Below are 20,956 nucleotides of genomic sequence, written 5' to 3' on the forward strand. Positions count from 1 at the left end.
TGGAGCAAGGATCTCCCTGGATCTAGAATGGCTGTGCAACCAGAGCATCAAGTCTGGGGGTGTGCTTCTTCTGATCAGGTAAAAAGGGCACTTTGTGCACAAGCTCAGAAGACAAACAGATGCTGATAAACATATTTCTGAGAAAAAAAGATATTATAATATATGAAAGGTCCTTAGCAGCATAGCTTTGTCTAGGCATTTTTAGTTACAAATGGACTTTGCTAGTCATTTGCCTTTAACATTCCCATTTGCTTTTGGAAGGTTTGGCTATGAGGAAGGGCTCATGGTTGTTCGAAATGGGATTTGCTCTTTGGTGGCATGCAAAGTATACTTTCAACAGGAGCATGCATAATTAATACAAATGTCTGATTCTCAAGGATGTGATGTGAACTCCACTGCTTTAGTAAGCAGTCATGTTTAACCTCTTTGGTAGTAAAGCAAAGCTGTCATGAAACTTAACCAAAGTGGAGAGGCTGTCTGGACCAATTAGTGAGGGGGGGGAAATAAATAAATAAATAAATAAAAATAAAAATCAATTAGAAAGAAAGTATAGAATCCTAGGATCACAGAATGTATGGGGTTGGAAGGGAACTTAAAGATCATCTGGGATGTGGTTGAACTCAGAAGTGCATTAGGAGCGAGGTCAGCACTGGATGCTTGGAGTCCTAAGCTATTTCTGTAGAGGAAAATAAGGAAAAGATGCTCCTCATAAAGACATGGGGAGAGTCTAACAGGAGTGCTGATCCATTGCTTATCTACTGTGTTAGAAACATACATAAGGAGCAAATGGAATACTGCTAATTTTATTTAGGCACAAAAACTTGATGTCCCCATGATAGTCACCTGCAACCTGCTGCATGTTAGCTCTTACTTCCAAATCTTCCAAATATGTTGTGCACTCAGCAGTCTGAGTTTTCGTATCTACTGTAAAAGATGACTAAGACAAAGAAGGCCACAAGTAATGAATACTTTCCTCTGACTGTGAGCTATTGCAATGCTAAGAGGAAAGGCAATGACAAGAGAATAGTTAGACTGTACTTCATTCAGAAACAAAGTCTGTTGTTGGCATAGAGTGACTGCAATGGGCTTCTGCTCGTGAGTGTCAACCAGCAGCAGCACATCAACCAGTCACTATTTCCATTGACTTCAACAGACTTTAGATCAGGGCCATAACGAGGCGTAACACGATGTGACCAAGTTCAACTCTGCGTAGGTCACTGGATTAGTAGAGAACAACTTGCTGATAATAGCAGATAACACCCTGGCCTTTGCTGATGCTTTCACATTACTTTTAGCTAGAACTAAACTGTTTATTTCTTTTTGAATTCATTTCTGAACGATGCAGAGATATTGCGGGTGGGAGCTAACCTGAGAAACATGTAGCAATACATTCACTTGTGAGATGCAGTGCTGTTAAGCCTGGAGATAAATACAGGCAGCCGAATTCTGGCTATCCAACACCCCTGAAAGAATTACTGGCAAATCAGAAAGAGTAAAAAAGTTGTGTGCTGTTAGTTCCATTTGACTGACCTGAGAAAGTGCTGTAATGAAGGAGCTGAACTGACCAAAGGAGGAGCATGCAGGGAGATGCATAGCACGAGATTTTAATCTCCAGGAATAGCAGGGAGTGCCCAAGAAAAAGCAAGAAAGTAGGACTTATTTTTCAGGACTTCATTTTTTATTTGACTTATACACTCAGCGAGTGCAGTCATTAGAGAAGCAGAAGGAAGGAATGAACCGTAGGACCTTGCTCCTGGTCTCTGGCATAAAATTAGTATGGTTTTCTTCCTAAGGGGTTCTGTGTCAGGGTGGACGGTGCTGCTGAGGATTTTCTGAATCACTCTGAAAGTTGTAAGGAGAAAAGTAGAGCCACTGCTTATTTATTTCTTCCCTAAACTACACGATTTTCAGTAACAGTGAAAAATATGGAGCGTATCTCTGAGCAAAAGAAAACGTGGAGCAAAGAGTGGCTTGGAAGGCAGGTTTGCAGTTTTTACTGCTATCAGCTGAAACAACTTTTGATTCAGGCTATGGCTTCACTGGTGGGAAGAAAAAAAACCCACCAAAAACAAAACCAACTCTAAAATCCAGCCTAAGAAAGCATGTCGGGAGAGGAAAAACCTCCCCATATTTACTCTCAGTAGACTATTAAGCAACACGAGGCTATTAATTTGGCTTTTGAGTCTTCACTGAAGCCCATAAAAGTGCACAGTTGTCAAATGGAGTTCGTTTTAATTTCCTTTCAATCACAGTAAATTATTCAGGTGATAAATCAGCTGGAGTAGCCTCCTGGCTGTAATAGAAACCCTAATTCCTGGCTAATTATCCAGCCCATTGCTGCCAGCAGATCAATACTATTACCAAATGGAAAGGGCGAGGGGTTCGCTGCAGGCAGAGCGGTGGAGGGACAGCAGCTGGGAGCACTGGCGTACTGTGACCCCCGATGCAGTTCAGAGGTTGTGGAAGGTTAAACTGTGCAGAGATTTCCTTCTTAGCCACACTTCTGTAAAGGACCCACAACTCCTCCTGGTCAGTAATTTATGCTAAAACCTGTGATCCTCTGTGTTTCAGAGGTGACTGCAGCTCTGCAGCCTATGGCATGCCCTTCTGCCTTTGCTGGGGGCTCTGATTCTTTGCTTTTCCTGGGCAGTGCTGGGACAAGGTGCCTCTGCATGCAGGTGCAGGTGTGGAAGATGGTGCTGCTGGGGTCTGCAGTGCATTTCAGCTCTGTTCTCTATGTCCTAAAATCACAGAATGGCTTGATTTGAAAGGGGTCCCAAGGATCAAGTTCCTGGTACCTCTTGTCTGTTCTGGCTGCTTTATAAAACAGGCAAAGATGGGGAAAGAGTGATTTTTTAAGGGAGTCAGATGCCACTTGGAAGGACGTCTCAGGCTGGTAACTGCCCTTAGCTTCTGGAAGCTAAGCCTTCAGCATGTGGATCTATTCAGCTTCTTCCTTCTTCCCTCTCTTTTTTTCTCTTTGCTGTATTTGGGTGCATTCAGGTATTTTTTAAACATTTATTTATTTTTTCCCCTTGAACATCCTCCCTTGGTTAAGTTGGGCCAGGTGGGTTTCTGGCATGGCCAGGTGGAGCTGCAGTCCTGGGATCTCTTGTGCATGAAGGATTGGGCTAGGAAACTCCTCACTTCTTTTGTAAGTTATGTACAGAGGTGGGAAGTTTTAGAGGGGCTCTTCCCTCTTGTTATCTTGCCAGATTTCTTTGCAGCTTTACAGCTGGATTTACTGTGTTCAGTAATTTCCTCTCTTTGATCATCATGTGTTTTGCTGACAGGTTTTCTGTGGTTTTTTTTTGTTGGTTTTTTTTTTTTTTCAGTTTAGGATGAGAAGCAAAGTCAGTTGTTTCAGAATATTGTAAATAAAAAATAATATCTTTAGGACAGTTTTCCTTTTAAGATTTCATGCCATTAGCAGACAGCTAATTGAGACTGCTGTTAGAAGAATGGGAACAGACAGCAGCCAGGCTAACAGCACACTGTGTCCGTGAGCTGAAGGAAGAGCTCTGTACTAGCCATTCATTAGAGTTTTAATATCACATGTAAGCATAATACCTACTTGTGGTATTTTTCCCTTTGGTTTTGGAGGTTTGTGTTGGAATTTGAAGAACTGTACGATAAAATAAGGGAAATATGGAGCCGGTCCACTTTCAGAAATAAAGCTAGTTTCAAAAACCCTCTCTGTAGTGGATCCTTAAGAATTTCACAGCAGCAGGATTTGCTGAACTGAAGGAAATAATTAACATGAACTGAGGAAAAACTCTTACCTGAAGAGAGTAGCATGACATGTTGAGGAATGGTTTCAGTCCCACTCCTCACCCTGAAAATAAAATTGACTAACGTGAACCACAGAGAAGCAGGAGTTCAGACAAACCACCTACTGACCAAAATCCCAATGACAGGTATTATTTCACATGGGCTAGAAGCTAAGGTGGGATTTTCTTTTCTAGCTGTGAAATGGGAACAACATGACTTGCCTCCTTAAAGGTGGTGCAGGGAAATATTTATCCTGCAGACATTCGTGGATTTCTGTGGGATCTCAGAGATGGAAGCAGCTCTTGGATGTCAGCATTAAGGAACTCTGAATGGGGTGGTATGTCCACATCATGTTGGAAGTGGGAAGATGGCCTTCTAAAATGTATGGTGCTGGAGGGAGCCAGGCTGAGAAATTGAACTTACTGAACAGTGCTTTTAATTGAGAGTATTTGAACAATTGTAAGGGTTTGTCTATGTAGGTAAAATACATGACGAAGGAAGTAAGTAAGGGCAAAATTAAGGTAGAGAATAAATTGTCATCAAATTAAGTAGCTGAGGAGTGTTTTTCAAGCTGGTAGCTTGTGAGGCTTTATGCCGATGGAAAGTGCGAAATGATGATTACCTACTTGAACCAGTCTTTCTAACAGAGAGAACAAATAAATGAATTAATAAAATTGGTAGAAACTAAAATATTTCATGAAAACCTGTCATCTCTTTCTTCCATGGTGGCAGTCCTTCACTGGATTCATTCACAAGAGTGAGGATGTGCAAGGCCTCAGGCATTGCTAGGCTGTGGGCGTCATCCCGCTTGCTGAGCTGCATGGTCTGTTTATCTTCAGCCTGCAGCCTATAAGTGCTTCAGACCAGCAGAGGTACATCTGGAATGCAAATATATATATAAAAAATAAATTAAGAAAATCTTTTAGAAAACAAAGAGTATTTACGAATGTCCGGCTTGTAGAGCACTCTGAGCCAGGAACTGATGGCCTTCAGAGGTCCCTTCCAACTCTAAGGGTTCTATGATCCTGTGATTCTCTTCCATCAGCATTGAATGTTTTATGTGCTATTTTAACTGGATGCTCCTTTTCAGCTTCTATTCCACTCTTATGTGTAGAATGATAGAAACTTCTGACAAAGAGTGATGCGGTCATTTCATTTGTGCAAGTGTAGAGATGGTACATGAGATGTAGGGAAGGAAGAAGTCAGCAGGCATCAGTCAGCGGGTCAGCATCATGCATCTCTTGTTTTGTATGTTCTGTTACTATTATTTTTATTAATTCTCCTTCCTTTTCCTTCCTGTTAAATTGCCCCTATTTCAACCCATGAGTTTTACCTTGTTTTCTGATTCTCACCTTGGCTGTGTATTGCTGAGCTGCCTGCTGGCTAAACAGGTGGCTCTGGCAATTAGACAGTGGGAAAGAACCTCTGCAGGGATTCTGAAAAGACTCTTGGTGAGGTTGGAACCTGGGCTGTGCTAAAAAAGGCAAGAGTGAAACGGAGTAAGTAGTTGTTCCAGTATAAACTGAACAGTGTTTGTACCGAGAGAGGAAAGAGACATAGAGAAATGGGCAATGGAGGGTGTGTGTACAGAGATGCAAATCACATCAAAAGCAGAGATCAGCTGTCAGCACTGCTGTCCTCTCACTGTCCCTTCAAACACTTGTTGTTTGCCTGGCGAGTCTAAAAACTGGAAAGCCAATGTAGATCACTGAAACGTGTGTCTGTGAGCTTTCAGACAGCCTTCCTCGTCATTTTTGCTTGGAGACTCCTGCTTACAAACCAGTAGAAAGGGCTCTGCTGGCCTACCTGCCTCAGCCAGGTGGACGGTGCATTTATTGACCTGTGAAGGGCTTGGTTAAAATACATCCTGTGCTCTCAGGCCTTTGCTTTCTGCCCCAGAAACCTTCTAAAAGAAGCTGAAGGATGGTGAATGTGCAAGGCAGATGGAGCTCAGCAGTTTGCTCTGGGTAGTCTGAGAGGCTGGGTACAACTCACAACACACATCTGGAATAAAGTTGGCCAGCCCTGCATGCTCCCATCCAGGCACAACGCAAGTTAATCAGACCTGGGTTTTGTTTGACTCGCCATCTCTGCTTAAAAAAAAGCAACAAAACCAGCAGCTGACACAACAGAAGGAGGAAGGATTCCAGCCACAAGTGCCGGCTGCTTTCTGTGCTGCTGTTTCTCAGGGTTTTGTTGCTCACTGTGGGCAGCCCCCGAGGAGGGCGCGTGTGTGATTTACTGGTCTGCGAATGCCACGTCTTTAACATTGCAGTGCCCATTTCCTGCTGAAATAATTTCTACAAAGAGAGGCTCCTATTACAGCAAAAGGAGCACGGGCGTCATGATTTATTATTATTTATAGTCCTGGGGCCTTGTTTATGCACGATGGGTTAGGTGCTCAGGATAGGAATGCCATTATGCAAATGACATTGAATGTCCTTACCGAGCCTAAATAATTTTTGTATTGGACGATTAAACCTCATCTGTTATTGATATGGGCTGCAGTCGGGCTATTAAAGAGTCCCAACAGTACTTACTCCCAGTAATGGGAAAATTGAGAGGAAGAGGCTAAACAATTGCCTCAACTGCGCCGTGATTGTCTGCTAGGAGCGGAACATAACGAACCCCCCGAATGGAAACCGTGTTTACTACTTAGGGATAAATAAAGGGAGGGAACGCGCAATAAATTATGCTCTGTGATTTGAATCAGAGCGGCGGAGAATTCTCCTACTTCCAATTTATCTGAATTTTTCCGAGGGGGTGAGGCTGGGAGCCATCCCTGCCCTGTGCTCAGGGGAGGGCCAGCAGGGCCAGCTCTGCAGGAATGCGGGAGCCGCGCGTCCTTGCGCCTTCCCTTTGACACAGCTGTGCGTTCACGTTTTGATCAGTGTTGATAGCTTATGAATTCCAAAATTGACAAAATTTACAGAAAAAATGAGGATAATCCATCTTCCTTAGCGGACTGTCAGGAGCTGGCTATACTTCATAATCTTCAATTACAGATGCTATTTTCAGACATTTACATGCAGATATTAGAAGAAAATGAAAATGAGAAACAAAGAGCAAATGGAAATGTGGCTATTTATATGTATAAAGGAAAAAAAACCAAACAACAAACCAACAACAAACCAAACCAGGTAAATTCTGGGCCTAGATTGGATTTGGGAATCCCTTTGGAAAATTGGGGGATGGCTGCATCTGTTCAGGGATTTCGGTGAGGAAAGGTGACACGTAGTGCAGAGTTCCCCACATGCAGATCATCTGAAGATTTAGGTCAAAAGGCAGTCAATTATTCCGACGCACGAGGGAAGACGTGTCCATGGCCGGGTGAGCTCATTTCCCCTATTTTTAGAAGAATCCCTGGGGATTTTACACAATCCTAATTGGATTTGGGTTAAAAGAAGCACGGCTGATATTTCTGTTTTTAAAACATGTATGTTTTGTGAAAGGGAGTTTTAGAAATATTCTGTTTGCACAAAGGCTGTGTTGCCGACATAAAATTTTCATGCCGTTTAAGGGAGCAGAAGCCAAACACTGCCAAAACCAAAGAGAAATCAGAGCTCTCGGCCGCAATTAGCCATGCAGCTGGGTGTTACTGCAGAGCAGAACCGGTCCCTGTGCTGGTGATGGCGGGTAGGGCAGGACATGTGTGCGCTGCAGCATGGAGGGGTGGCTGGTGGGCTGGCAGTGATGAGGCTGTGACGTATGGCTGCTTAGATAACCTGCTTGTTCAGGTCCCAGGTGGTCGAGGAGGAGGACTTCAGAGTTAACTTTCCACTCCTATAACACTTGAGGGGGGATTAGCTCTCATGGCCACGCAGCTACGTGTGGCACCAAGTTTCTGGAAGCCTGGGGAGATTAATTACAGTTGCTTTGGATTAAGCTCTCTGAGCCATATCTAATATCTCTTCGTGAGGCTGACGTTGGGGTTTCCCTGCAGAGCCTTCCAGGCGTTGGCCAGTTCTGCCTTTCTGTATTAATTCTGGAAGCATTGGGATGGGATGAGTTGGATATGTTAAGTGTGAGCTGCAGGCTGCCCTCGGGGCTTAGCAGAGCTTTGGTGGCCACAGCCTGGGCCAAGCAGCCCAGCACACAGCACTATACCATCACCTCCACCACCCCACGGGTATCTCCTATGCCACAGCGTATCTCCTGCAGGTAAAGAGAGAGGTGAGGGCTGTGGTGAGGGCTCCCGTAAGGTGCTGTGCTTTGGGAGACTGTCACTTTGTGGCTGAGGACGTCTCTCTTGGTGTGCAGTGGAGGCAGTGGAGGTGCTATAGGTGCAGGGGAAGTTTCCTTTGTTTTCTGCTTAAAGGCCAATATAAGTTGGTTATTTCTTCCTCCTCTTCACATGTGCGCATCCTCATGGGCTGCTGACAAGGTGTGGTACGTGGAGTGTGGAGGGTTCTCTTCCCACTGCGGGCACTTGCACTGTGTGAGGAAATAGCTGGAAATGAAGCCCTGGAAAGAAAGATGGATGTGAAGTTTCTAGCAGAGCAGACCCCCACCCACCAGGACAGCTTGTGGCAATGCACCCCTCTGCACGCTGAGCTCCCCTCTCTCCTCTGTCCCAGCCCCTCTGCTAGCTCCCTGTCCTCCCGAGATGAGAACACAGGGCAGAACATGCACATGAGTCTTGCCTGTCCTTTCGGTTTGTCCTCGGTCTCTTCTTTTATATTTCCTCATTTCACGTGTCTGTGTTTTCTCTCCTCCATGCTATGGCAGTGGTGCTCCATGCTGATGAGACAGTACGTGGTACAACCGCAGGCAGTCATTTTTCAGGTAATTTCCAGGATACTGAACACCTGACTCTTGCTTTTTCACCAACCAAGCAGGCCAGGGTTCCTGCTTTAGGGACAGGTCCTGTGGTCATGCAAATGCTGACTCGCAAGTAGAGGTGGAGGAGCCAGTTCTGAGACCACTGTGCTGCAGTACTGATCCCTTCGGGCTGCTTTGCGTGTGTACCCACGTGCACCACGAGAGGGGATCTCTGTGCAAGGTGCTGAGCTTGTCAGCAGTCATCTTCTGCAATAGGATGCTTCAAGCTGCTCACACTGCTGATGTGTTGGCCCAATGCTGCTTCGTGGTGGGTGCTGTGATGACAGGGGCAGTTCAGGGGCTCATCAGGCTCCTTCTCCCTTTGCAGGGTGTCACGAAGGAGCATAGGTGTGCCATTGTCCCTTCTCCCAGCAGAGTGTGCTATACCCTTCCAGCTATTTGCTTCTGCTGCTGTAACAGGTGAAATCCCTCTGAGCTTGATAAAGGGCGAGTTCACTGATGTGGTGTTGTCAGCTCATTGCAGTTAAAATTTGAGACCTACTCCTGTTGTAGTTTCCTACCAGATCAGTCACTAGCAACTCAAAACCAAAGGAAGCTGTGATGCTTTGACATTTGCAGTGTTCTGTGCTTTCATTCATCCAGTGTCTTTTGAGATTGGGGCTTCAGGATGCCAGATATGCTCCTGCGGGGGGATGTTAGGACTGTAGACACGGAACCATGTGGAGCAGTGAGGAAGGCTGGCAGCTCTATACAGATCAGGGACTGAAGTGGCCAAGCAGTGTGCTGTGGCCCTGCAGGAAGCAAGAGAGCTGCTAGAGGGAAGACTGGATGGGGCTCCTGTGATAATTGCACTGGGTAGGATGCAGGACCAGAAGAGGCAGTTTTATCTTGTTGCACCTGCAGGAGGATGGTTGGAAGCATCCCTGTAGAGGAATGCTGTGCCAGAAACTGTGCTCCAAAGGAGCAGAGGGATCAGAAGCACTGCTGAAGCAGAGATGTGGGCAGTGCATATCACTGAGGAGCCAGTGTCAGGGGAAAGAGACTGGGATCATGAAGGCAAGGGAAACGTGAGGGTGAGGAGAGGCTTGGATGAAGAATAAGCTGTAAGGAACAGACCAAAATGTAATGCAGCTGAGGAATGGAGATGATGATAAGTCTTTGATGATGAGTTCTCGATCAGAAGTCTTTCAAAGCATCATGGAATTGTTCGAGTTGGAAGGGACCCTTAAAGGTCATATAGTCCAACTGCACTGCAATGAACAGGGACACCCTGCTCAGAGCCCCATCCAGACTGACCATGAATGTCTCCAGGGATAGGGCTTCACCCACCTATTCCAGTGCCTCATCTTCCTGATTGTAAAAAATTTCTTCCTCATGTCCAATCTAAATCTTCCTTCTTTCAGTTTGAAGCCTTTTACCATTGATCTGTCACAGCAGATCCTGCTAAAGAGTCTGCCCCTTCTTTCTTAAAGCCCCCCTGTAGATACAGGCTGCTCTCAGGTCTCCCGGAGCCTTCTCCATGCTGCACAGCCCTGTCCTTGTAATGGAGGTGTTCCAAACATGGGATCATCTCTGTGTCCTTCCTCTGGACCTGCTCCCAAAGGCCCGTGTCTCTTTGATCCAAAGGTCCTTGCAATGCTGATCCATGCACAGGGTGAAAAGAGTGGGCAGCCAGCAGCTGTTCCTTCAGGCAAAAGGTATTTGGCACGTTCATCTGGAAGAGGTTTGTATGGGAGATCTCTCAAGGTGATGTGGGCACTTGTGCCTCACACAGATTGCAGCCTCAAATTAAACGTGTTTCCATCAGCATGAACCTGCTAATAATAAACTATAAAACTAAATTAGCTTTGTCTTGAGTAATAGCTGAGTAATAGAGGCACAAACAGCTGCACACCTGACCCAGAGCACACAGCTTGTGGCAAATCTCAGATTGAGTGGTGGACATCTATGGCACTTCAAAGGAACCTGCAAAGAGAGTGAAAGATGTACTGACTCAAGACAAGTCCTGTTTACTTAAATAAAAGTACTAAAGTTAATATCTTGATTTGATAGCTCACCAAATCACAGCAGGCTCAAGTAATTACTCATTACTTCACCTGCAGTGGTACAGTGGGCATCCACCTTGGAGTTTTTATTAATTTTGTCTGTTCCTGTTGCTTGCCTGTTCTTCACTTGAAGTCCCGATCCTCTGACTGTTGTGGACATACAACACAACACCTCATAGATAAAGGATTAAAAAGGGTGATAATAGCGATATGGAAGGCAGAACACTGAAAAGAAATGTGCTTGTTTTGTGTGAATGATCCTGCAGTAAGAAACCATGAGAAATGTCTGACGAGGATGAGCTTTTTGCCATGTACATAGAAGTCCTGGGTGTGTGGATTGGCCTCACTGCTGTAGATAGTCACAGAATCACAGAATAACAGAATTATCAAGGTTGGAAAAGACCTAGAAGATCATCTAGTCCAACTATTATCAATACTTCCCGGCTAAATCATATTCAACAACACAACATCCAGATGTTTCTTGAACACTCCCATGGTCGGTGACTCCCCCACCTCCCTGGGCAGTGCATTCCAATGCCTGACTACACTTTCCGATAATTAATACTTCCTAATGTTCATAATGGTCGTAGCTACATGGACACTGACAGGATTATAGGACAGAAGGAGTCTGTTTTCTGTGCTCAGTTAGTGAAACTTGGGCTGCTGCGCCTAAGGAATCCCCATGAAATGAGAGCATCCTTACAACGGTCAGGTTATTCATTCCTAAATAACCGCGTCTTCTGAAACACTTGACTCCAAATCCATTCATTAATCAAACACTTTTATTTAAGTGCGCTCTACTTCTTATGAAATAACAAGAAAATGAAGCACGCCTGAGGGAAGCTGGGAAACAGGACGTCCTGAATTAAGGAGAGTTCAACTAAATAGATGTGAATGGTTTTCTCTGACAAGCAAAGAAACTTACACTTGTACCTTGCAGGGCACGTGCAGCCCCCACTTGGCTCTTCAAAACCCTTTTTATGGAAAGCTTTGGCTTTCATTTTACCAGGAAAACTCCTTTTGGGTTATCACATGTTAGCACAGACTAATTTATTAATTTTGACAGCTTAACACTACAGTTTACACCACCCCTGTATTTACTACCTTTAAAAGTGGTCAATCAAACTGAACAAGAGCTTTTTAAGAGTTCCTGCATTGCAACTAGTATTTGCCATGCAGGTAAAAACAGTTGAATAGCGCGTTTATTGTTGCTGAAATGCCTTTTGTTTCTTTTTTCAGGCAACCGAGTACTCAGCCATGGCATCATTAGCTGGAGGACTGGATGACATGAAAGCCAATATAACCAGCCCTACTTCTGCAGATTTAGGAGCAAGTGTTCCCGGACCACAGTCGTATCCTATCGTAACAGGTAAGTAATTCTGCATACACCAATAAGTGTGAAGGAGTCCATGTGCACGCTGGGGTGATGCTCTTCCTGAAGGTGTGATGTCAGATGTACAATCATTCCTTCCAGTCTCTTTGTGGCTGTGATTTTATAGCAGCTCTGGTGGAAGTCAGCTTGCACACATCATTAGTGTCCTCTCTGAAGGTATACATCTCTTCACTACAAACCTGCATTCCAGATACCACCATATGACAGAAAAGCAGGATGCTTGTCTGTGCTTTTGGGATTAGTTGTTTGTTTTCCTGTTGGCAACGGGCATTTCTCACTGCGTAAGATCTTTATGACACTTTGAGCTAGCTTGAGTTTTGGATGCTTTTAACTTCTACAAAGACTGTAGACCACTATGGACCAAATGAAGGTTTTGGACCACTTAAAGGAACTGTACTTGAGCACTAACCTGAGTAATTGAACATAAAGTGGTGGTTTCTTCTGGGATTGTCCTCATTTCTTCAGCAGGTGAAGAGTAGGAATGGAAGGAAAGGGGAGTTTCTTTATTTAGATCCAAATTAGCAATGTATTTTATAATCAGGCTCTTTTTTTCTAACTCACATTTCTTTCCTTTGGCATTTCAGAATTCCTTTTGCCAATAAGAAACATAGTTAGAAATTATAATGATCCAGCAAAAAAAGTAGTTCTAGTTGTAGACTTTTTTCCAGGGCCTTTGTGGAACGTATTTGTGTGTATGTAGATATTTACTCTTCTACAAATACACAACTCCTTTGCTTTGAAACAACTCTGAATGTTGAATTTACTTGTTCTCACTGAGTACGTGGAACAAGCTTTATGAACAGCTAGCCTAGAAAAACATGTTGTTGGTCTTAAATGTGACAAGCTGAGATCTATAACAAAAAACCACATTTTACCAGGCATAAGTAAAAGTAGGTGTTTATATATCTACTTTGATATTGTCATAAACTTTTCTAACACCAGCACTCATAAAACTTAGATTTACAGAAGTGCATGAAAACTCTTTTTAAAACCCGTGCCTTGCTTCTGTAGTAGATGCCACTGAAAACTAGAGGGAGTTGAACAATGTACAATAAACAATAATTGTTTTTAGTGCAAAGTCCAGCAAACATTTGCATAAATATCTGTCATCTGTAGACTCTCATCTTCAGCTTGGGCTTGTCCAGCAGATCCCTGCTTAACCATGCAAGTCTCCTGGATCCTTTTCTTGACTTCCTACCTGTTGGGGTGCAAATAAATCTGATAGCTGAGGTTCTAAGTGAACTATAATCCTAATCTCCATGCTTGACCATAGTTTGGCTAGCAAAGCAGTACTGAGAATTGAGATGCAAAAGATCCTCTGTATGTAATGTAAGATTCCTGTTTCCTAACAAGCTGCTAGAGCAAAACACTGGGGATATTTCTTGAAGCTGAAAGGATTGCTCAAGTGTTGGCATTCATGCTTCCTTCTAGAATATGTGTAAGGAAAAATGTAAGGAACTGCTTCATCCACCAGCTCTGTTGTGTCATGGACCACCAGCCAGACCTATGATTAAAAAACAATTTCTTTCCATCATTTTTATGCCACATTAAATATTAAGTTAAAAGGGGGAAAAAAAACAATCCCTTCTCTTACGGCTTGCCACTGTGGTTCATAAAAGCTCTCTCCATTTGCAAGCCAATGACGTGCCCAGCTCATTACTGCTGTAGTCAGCAGTTTCCAAGCTGCCCGTGATTGTTACTAATTACTTGCAGATGCATTTTCCCCGCTCTCCTTGCTGATTTCAGCATGGTCAGTATCACTCTAAGAGAACAAAGTCGTTCTGAGCTGACACCTTTTCTTGACTTCCCAATACAGCGTAAAGGGCAGATTGACAAATCCACATCCAGCCCTGACTGCAGCTGGCTGCAGCGTCAGTTTGCATTAGCAGCCTGGGAGTAACTGCCAGCCAGCCTCGCCAAAGAACCAGAGAAGTGCATTTAATTGTAGTGGAATCTGACATGAACTCTTGTATTACTCTGTTAAAAGGAGAGATTCAGTGTGAGTGGGCTCCATTTTGGTTGCTCCATCCAGCATTCGAGTGAGGAATATCAATCTCTTCCCATGCCAGGATAGATCTCACAGCTTTCCTCCCTTGGCTTGCTGCTCTTCCCTATCACTTACAGGAGAAATCCATTTGGCTTGCTGTGTTCATCCCATCACACCACCACTGTATTGTATGAGCCACTGTTCTTCCATGTTAAATGGCAGCTGCACTTTGTCAATCCTGAACCTAGGAGTGAGATGCTAACAAAGCAGTTGGACACAAGAGGTTGCCAGAAGGAAATATCAACTGCGCTGTTCAGTGTTTGCAGCCAAAGAGTACTCTGATACTGCAGAAAACAATGAAAAAAGACAGAATGGCTCCTTAGAATCGTAGGCTGATCTGATGCCAGGACTGAACACTGATGGTTCTCAGCATTTACCCCCATGCAGTCTGATAAGGAGAACACCTGCATGGCCAGGATGCCAGGTTCATGTGAAGAACCCTATAAACCACCCTCACCGTGGGCAGTCTGAGGACACTTTTCTGTCCCCACAGAGTAAGATTTGGATTAGACCTTTATTTGTCACATAACTCAAGCTTTATGATACTCTTAGACATGGTAATCCTAATCCAGAGGTGCTCTGAGTTTTGGGTTCCAATTGATTTCTGATTAGGGAAAGTCAAGCACTTTTTGAAGTGTAAGGGAACAGGATCAGGGCACACCGAACAAGAGAGCATTATCAGGAGCAGCCAGTTAATTAATATCTGCTTGTACCGGACTATGCTGGTAAATGCAGTACATGGCCAAAAAAAACCTTTTGGTATATTTATTTCACTGCCTGTATGTGTGTTTATGGGACCATTCTTTATGTACCATGAAACAGAGAAGAGAAGATGAATGTTTTGCTTTTATGTGGTGTTGTTTTCCTCCTACTTTGCTCTCTGTGCAGTCAGCAGGGATACCAGCTTTTCAGAGGGGTTCCCTGGGATTCCTAACCTGAGGTGATTGCTCAGATGAATGCCTTAAAGCCATTTGGGAATGACTGGGAGAAGAGGGGACATAAAGGATTTCTAAACAGTTTGTAAGCTGGCCTATTCTTGCCATCTAAATTAGATATCTTAGAAGGAGAATGGTGAAATCAAAGAGTTTCAAATCAGTGAGAAGCTGCAAAGCTGTGGAGACATAGGTACAGTTTTAAGATAAGCTGTTAAATGAAGTAGGATGAACTCTTCCATGAACTCTGAGTGCATCCCAAACAGTATTCAGCTTTACTTTGCCATATCCTCTAAACACTCATCCCACACCAAAACCAAATCACTGCCTCTCTTCCAAACTAAATTCTGCTTTCCACTTGGCAAGGGTGAAAGGAAGTGCTGTTTCTTCCACACTGATGTAATCACTGGAACTGGTGCTGGAAGGAGCCCAGAAGGGGATGTTTCAATTCTGGTCCCAGCCTTTGTTTGATCTGTCTTTGAATTTTTTTGTGCCTAAAGCTAGAGATCAAGGTAAATGCTTTGTTCCAGCGCTTAGCTTAAACCAGAGCTACTTGAGCTGGGAGTTTCTGCCCTGTGGAGAAGGAGAATGTCATGAATAAGGTTCTGCAGAGAGCTGTTACCCAGCTGATATTTGCTGAAACACAGATAAACCAGCAGTTTTAAAGCAGCTGAATGAAAGAATTCCAATTATTTTGATTTCATATTGTAACAAATATGCAATATTTAAATTAAAAGCGGTTCCAAAGTGAATGTTTTAAACTTGGTGTTCCAGCTCTCTAATAATAACATACCATATTCACAGTTTCTTCTTCCTTTTCGCACTTAAACAAAAACAAACAAGACAGATTCGGGCACCTTAAAGAGAAGGGCTTGTCCCGTGGATGGTGTTTTTTCTGCCATAAAACTGCTTTGTTAATTATTTTTTGTAGGCCAACTGCAGTAATAGTTAGACGTCTTCTTCTGAGGCCATTAAGTTTTGCTGATATAACCAGTCTCTACATGGAAGAGTTGGCATTGCTTAACCATAATCACCAAATTATACTTTAATTTCTGTTCTGAAGTGCAAATTAGTGTTGGTAGTTGGCTGGTTTGTAGTGCAGCACCGTGCTGGATTTACAACTCGGTCTCTACACTTAATAGATAAAAGTGCAGATGCGTTTTCCAATAATCTATCTGTCACTCCTGATTGGGCCTGTCATGTTCAACACTTGAAAAAAGGCCCCATAAACACTTGTGGAAAGGCAGGCAATATGAAAAACAAAAGTGCCATTTTTAATGTCAGGACAGAGACTATCTGAAACACTGTTATTTTTTTTCCCCCCACTTTTATGAGTTCTCATCTTGCTGTTAAAAAGGAACAAGAGCATTTCAGAAAGCAAACGAGGCCGTTTGCACCCCGCAAAGACCTGGGCTATTAATGGGCTCTTTTGACAATGTATAGCCTGACTCCGCTGGGGATTTTGCTGTGGATTTCACTGTTGAATTTAAGTGTTGTAGACATGTTTTGGCACAAAGCGTGTATAATAACAAGTTGCATTTACATAGCACTTTTTACTTACCAATTTTGCATCTCTAATTAATTAAATCTGCTTCTCCCTTCCCCCCAGTACCACTGTGGTACGGATAGTAAATACAGTTTTAAATGGAACAACCATGGTGGAAAGATTAAGACAGCACGGTACCAATATCCTCAAGCTGGCTCCCCATTGCATCGAGGCTGGGGCTTGTTCTGTAAACACACTGAGTAATTTAAGTTCTCTTTGGGCTTCAGTCTCAAATGCTCTGGAAAAAAAACAAAACAAAACAAAATAAAACAACAAAAAAGCTCTGTGGAGAACATGGCAGCTCTGCTCCCCATCATCCAAATAGCTTTCCTGAAGGATCTCCTTCCTTTGACCTATGTAATTATTCCTGTTCAATCTTTCTTCGTGTTTTCTTCTAATTATTTTTCCCTTTCTTCTCTCCCTGCCTTTTTTCCCTAAAAGTCCACCAACTTCCCTTCAGAGTATTAAGGATGTGAGTGAAATTGATGGCAGAAATGTCTCAAGTCTTTATGAAGATGAATGACTTTCACTGCCGAAGCTTTTATTGTCTGTGATTTGGGATAAAGGGGAACTGATTTATCATGGCTGACTGTCATGCCATTTAATACAGTTATAAATCCCAGCCCACTGACTGGCATCACAAACCAGGGACCTCATCTTCCCAGTCTCACACCTCCTTTCATTTCCCAGCTGCTTGCTCACCTTCCTCAGCTGTGTGAGGGGAAATGCAAACCAGCAGAGCACACACAGTGATGGTTGTTATCACACATAATCCAGATAAAAATTCAGTTTTTCCTCTTATTCCAGGATCAAAACATCCCGGTTGAAGTTTTGGGGATTTCATGCTTGGTTGTCAGTTTGGAATGTGGTTACCCTTAATTACAACTTTAAAATTTAGAGAAAATATGTTTTCTGTGAGGTGCAAGAAGCTGCAACTAACACTTGAGGAACATTCATATGTTGTACTAAGGGACGTGTTACAGTGTGTGGTAGGTGGGAGGTTGGACTAGATGATCCTGCAGGTCTTCTCTAACCCTGGTGATTCTGTGATTAACAGTGACTGGAAATGTCTCGATCTCGGATCAATTCCATATGCAAGATCTTAAAGGGATTCTTGCGAGATGGAAAATGTTTAGCATGGGTTATCACAGCTCTGCAGCCCCAGGGAAGATGCTGTGTTTGTTTTCCTCTGTGCCTAATGACTCTGGTTGTGTGCTGTGGACTCTTCTCTGCCGATATCAGTGATTGCAGGAAGAACTGTTGTTGTTTCTCAGTACCATCATGTTCTGCCAGGAGATACATCTGGCTGAAGAGAGCTTGGAGCCTGGCTGAAAATGCCCCAGCCTTCAGAGGCTGTGCAATGAACTGATACATACTCTGTCATTGGGTTTTTTTTGGATTCATAGGATGACAGAAAGGTTGGGTTGGAAGGGAACTTAAACCCCCACAGTTCCATCCCCTGCTGTTGGCTGGTTGTCTGCCACCAGATCAAGCTGCCCAGGACCCCATTATGGAATCATGAAATGACTTGGGCTAGAAGGGACCCCAAGGATCATCAAGTTCCAACCCCGCTGCCACAGGCAGGGCACAAGTCTCCTGGCTGTGATCCCCATGGCTGGTTGCCTTGCAATGCTCCAGCAGCACAGGGATGGCTGAGGAGGTGGCCTTGCAAAGCCTGGTTGTGCTATTCTTATTTAGAAGCATTGCTGTGTTGCAGAAAGGAAACAACAATAAAGGGAATATGTTGCTTCTGCGTGCGTTAAGATCACTGATCAAACCACATGAGATCCCATTTCAGACATAATGTGCATTGGAGGGCAAAATTAGATTGAGAAGTAAATGGAGCCTAAAATTTCCATAGCTTTATTCGTCAGAAGGCTGTTTCATTGCGTGGCTTAATTCTCCTGGTTCTTTCATTCATTGCATGCAGCACACTGGCTGGAGTGCACTTTAGAAATAATGGGATTTAAAAGAATCCATGGATAATTTGAGAGGTGTGAGAGGGATGTTCTGACTGAGGCTGGGAGGGCAGCTGGAGTGCAGAGGAATCCACACCGACACTCAGGAGGAGTCGTCGCTGCTGTTCTGGTTTCTTTCACACTTTCTAAAGCCCTGAACTACGTAGAACTGTTCTTCATTGTAAATTACACTGCACAAGGAGTGACACTTTTAAGAAATGGTATTTCAGAGGCTTTAGATTCTGCGGCAGTGGTAAGCCTCTGTCTTTTTTTTTTCCCTTTGTGAGGTTTTCTTTTCTTTCCTCCTGCCGTTTTACATGTTGTTTTGACAGGAGGAGGCTAACTGGTCTCTTAGATAAGCAGACATATGGGTTGTTTGTTTTTTTTTTGCCTTTGAATGCAACACTCGATGTCATTCCCAAACTAGCACAGAAGGCCAGGCAGAGCACTTCACGTACAGTGAATCCCTTTTGAAGCAGGGAGAACTGCAGGGCTGTATAATTGGCAGCAGTGCTGTGGATGGGGGGAAACGTGTTGGCGTGTCTGTCCCACCTACAGACTGACGCATGTGCACACGCCTCTGGGTTGCACTTCACTTGTCAGTTTTCCTTCTGAAGCACCGAGAGCCACAGAACCAGCAACAAGGCATGGCTTGTCTCACATGGCTTCATTAATTGCTGCCTGTTAATGGTTTGCAACGTGAATATGCAAAGAGCTGTGCCTGCTGCAGGCAGCATTAAGGGATGTGTTTGTCCCTTCTTTGCCATCATGACACCAATTCTCAGATTAACCATTTATTTTCATAGTGAAAGGGCAGCTCAGCTCTGGGACTCATTTATCTATCTCCTTGAGATGCACCTCCTCTACACTGGTGAAGACACCAAGCCCTGGCCCTTTTTTCTTTTTTCTTTTTCCTAAGTCTTTTTTTCTAAATAAAACTTGAAGTTTTATTTAGAACTTGAACTTTCAAATTTGAAGAAAGTTCAATAACTGGAAGTAGTAAGTAAAATACAAGTAGTCCGGAGCAGTACGCACTCCTTGTTTTGATCTGAACCCCTTTTTCTGTCTACTCCCAGCAGCTTATATTTTACATAGTGAAGTCATTCCAGTCTTTAACGTGTCCTGTCCGTTCCCTTTCCTTCCCTTTCTGTGATGGCAGTGGTCAGATGCACGTGTTAGCACCTTTAGGCTGCAGATCCTGCTGTGAGGAAGCAATAAGCTTGTCCTCAACCACTGTGCCCATTTGTTCTGTACTGATCAGAGCATGTTTCCCCCCACACATCAAGGTTTGTGACAGTCCCGAGCAGCAGAGATACCCGCTATGAAGGGCAGCTCTGGCCTCCAATAGACAGACAGCTGTGTCTGCCTCGCAGGTGAGAAATAAAATAAACCTACAACTGCAACCCCTGTTTCAGAGCATTGCGCTTAATTTGAATTTTATGGCTTTGATAGCAGATCAACTGTAATGCTATCACAAAGCCTTGCAGCCACAGTCACAGTGGACAGTGTGATTTCAACACCTCCTCCACTAATCTTTCACCCACTGCTCCCTTTCCCTGGCTGCTAATTTCACACAGGCACTTAAACATGATGGATAATTGTGTTCTGCTTATCAATGTTTAATTTAAGGGCTGTTCCATCTGACCTGGATGCCCTCTGCAAGAGCTATGCCTCATTATTGATTTCATGGTCACACCTGTGACATTACCTGCTTTGTAGGAAGTAGACTTTGACATTCCTGTGAGGTTTTGGCAGCCAGAGATAATTGTCAGAAGAATAATCGAGTCAGCAAAATCATTACAGGTGATCTGTGTGTTACCACTGTTTTATCTGCCTCTAATTAGGTGCAGGAGTGGTAACTCATAGCAGTAAGCATGCTGCAGTGGTTTTGATGTCTGCAAATAGAGCTCGATGAACACAGGAGGGAAGTTATTCATTAACAGCTGTGTCCTGGTCTTGTGCTGGGGGCATATCCTTTCCTGGAGTAAACAGGATCTGGAAATGATCATATCCAGACTGCAGGCACTGCTGGGGTGCAAAATCTGAAGGGCTTTTAGGATGGAGCAATGGCTAGCATGTGCTCTTGGTGTCTCTGGACGGAGCAGGCCTGCTCTGCATTCAGCATGGTAAAGGAGACTGCAAGGCAAAGGATGGAGACATGGATGGGGAGGAAGGTCCAAGGCTGCTGCCCCATCTTTCATCTCCTCCAGGCTTTGGAAGTCAGCTATGTAGGTGGCAGGTATACCAAGTTCTTAATGATCACTGAGGATCTTATAATTTCATTGCACCTGTGGGAAAGGACAGAAGAGGATTCATTCCTGCCTCCTTTGTTAGCTGTAACCAGGCTGGGAGATGGTGACAGCGGAGGTGCTGTGTTGTGTGGAGTACAGAACAGTATGTCATATGCTGGATTCCTTTTTTCAAGAGGAGCTCATCTCCAGTTGAGGTGCTGCTATTGCTGCCGCTGCTGCCAGTGTGACAT

General features: G+C 43.9%; 1 protein-coding gene across 1 annotated transcript in view; it reads left to right on the forward strand.

Annotated features, from left to right (window-relative positions):
• The window catches only part of PAX5 (paired box 5), a 76,087-nt gene that overhangs the window by 35,915 nt on the left and 19,216 nt on the right, over positions 1–20,956 (forward strand). Inside the window, exon 7 of the mRNA XM_015850094.2 lies at positions 11,838–11,967. Coding sequence (XP_015705580.2) covers positions 11,838–11,967 — 130 coding nt within the window. The remainder of the gene's footprint in view (positions 1–11,837; positions 11,968–20,956) is intronic.

This window comes from Coturnix japonica, chromosome Z (genome assembly GCF_001577835.2).
Source record: "Coturnix japonica isolate 7356 chromosome Z, Coturnix japonica 2.1, whole genome shotgun sequence".
Taxonomy (NCBI): domain Eukaryota; kingdom Metazoa; phylum Chordata; class Aves; order Galliformes; family Phasianidae; genus Coturnix; species Coturnix japonica.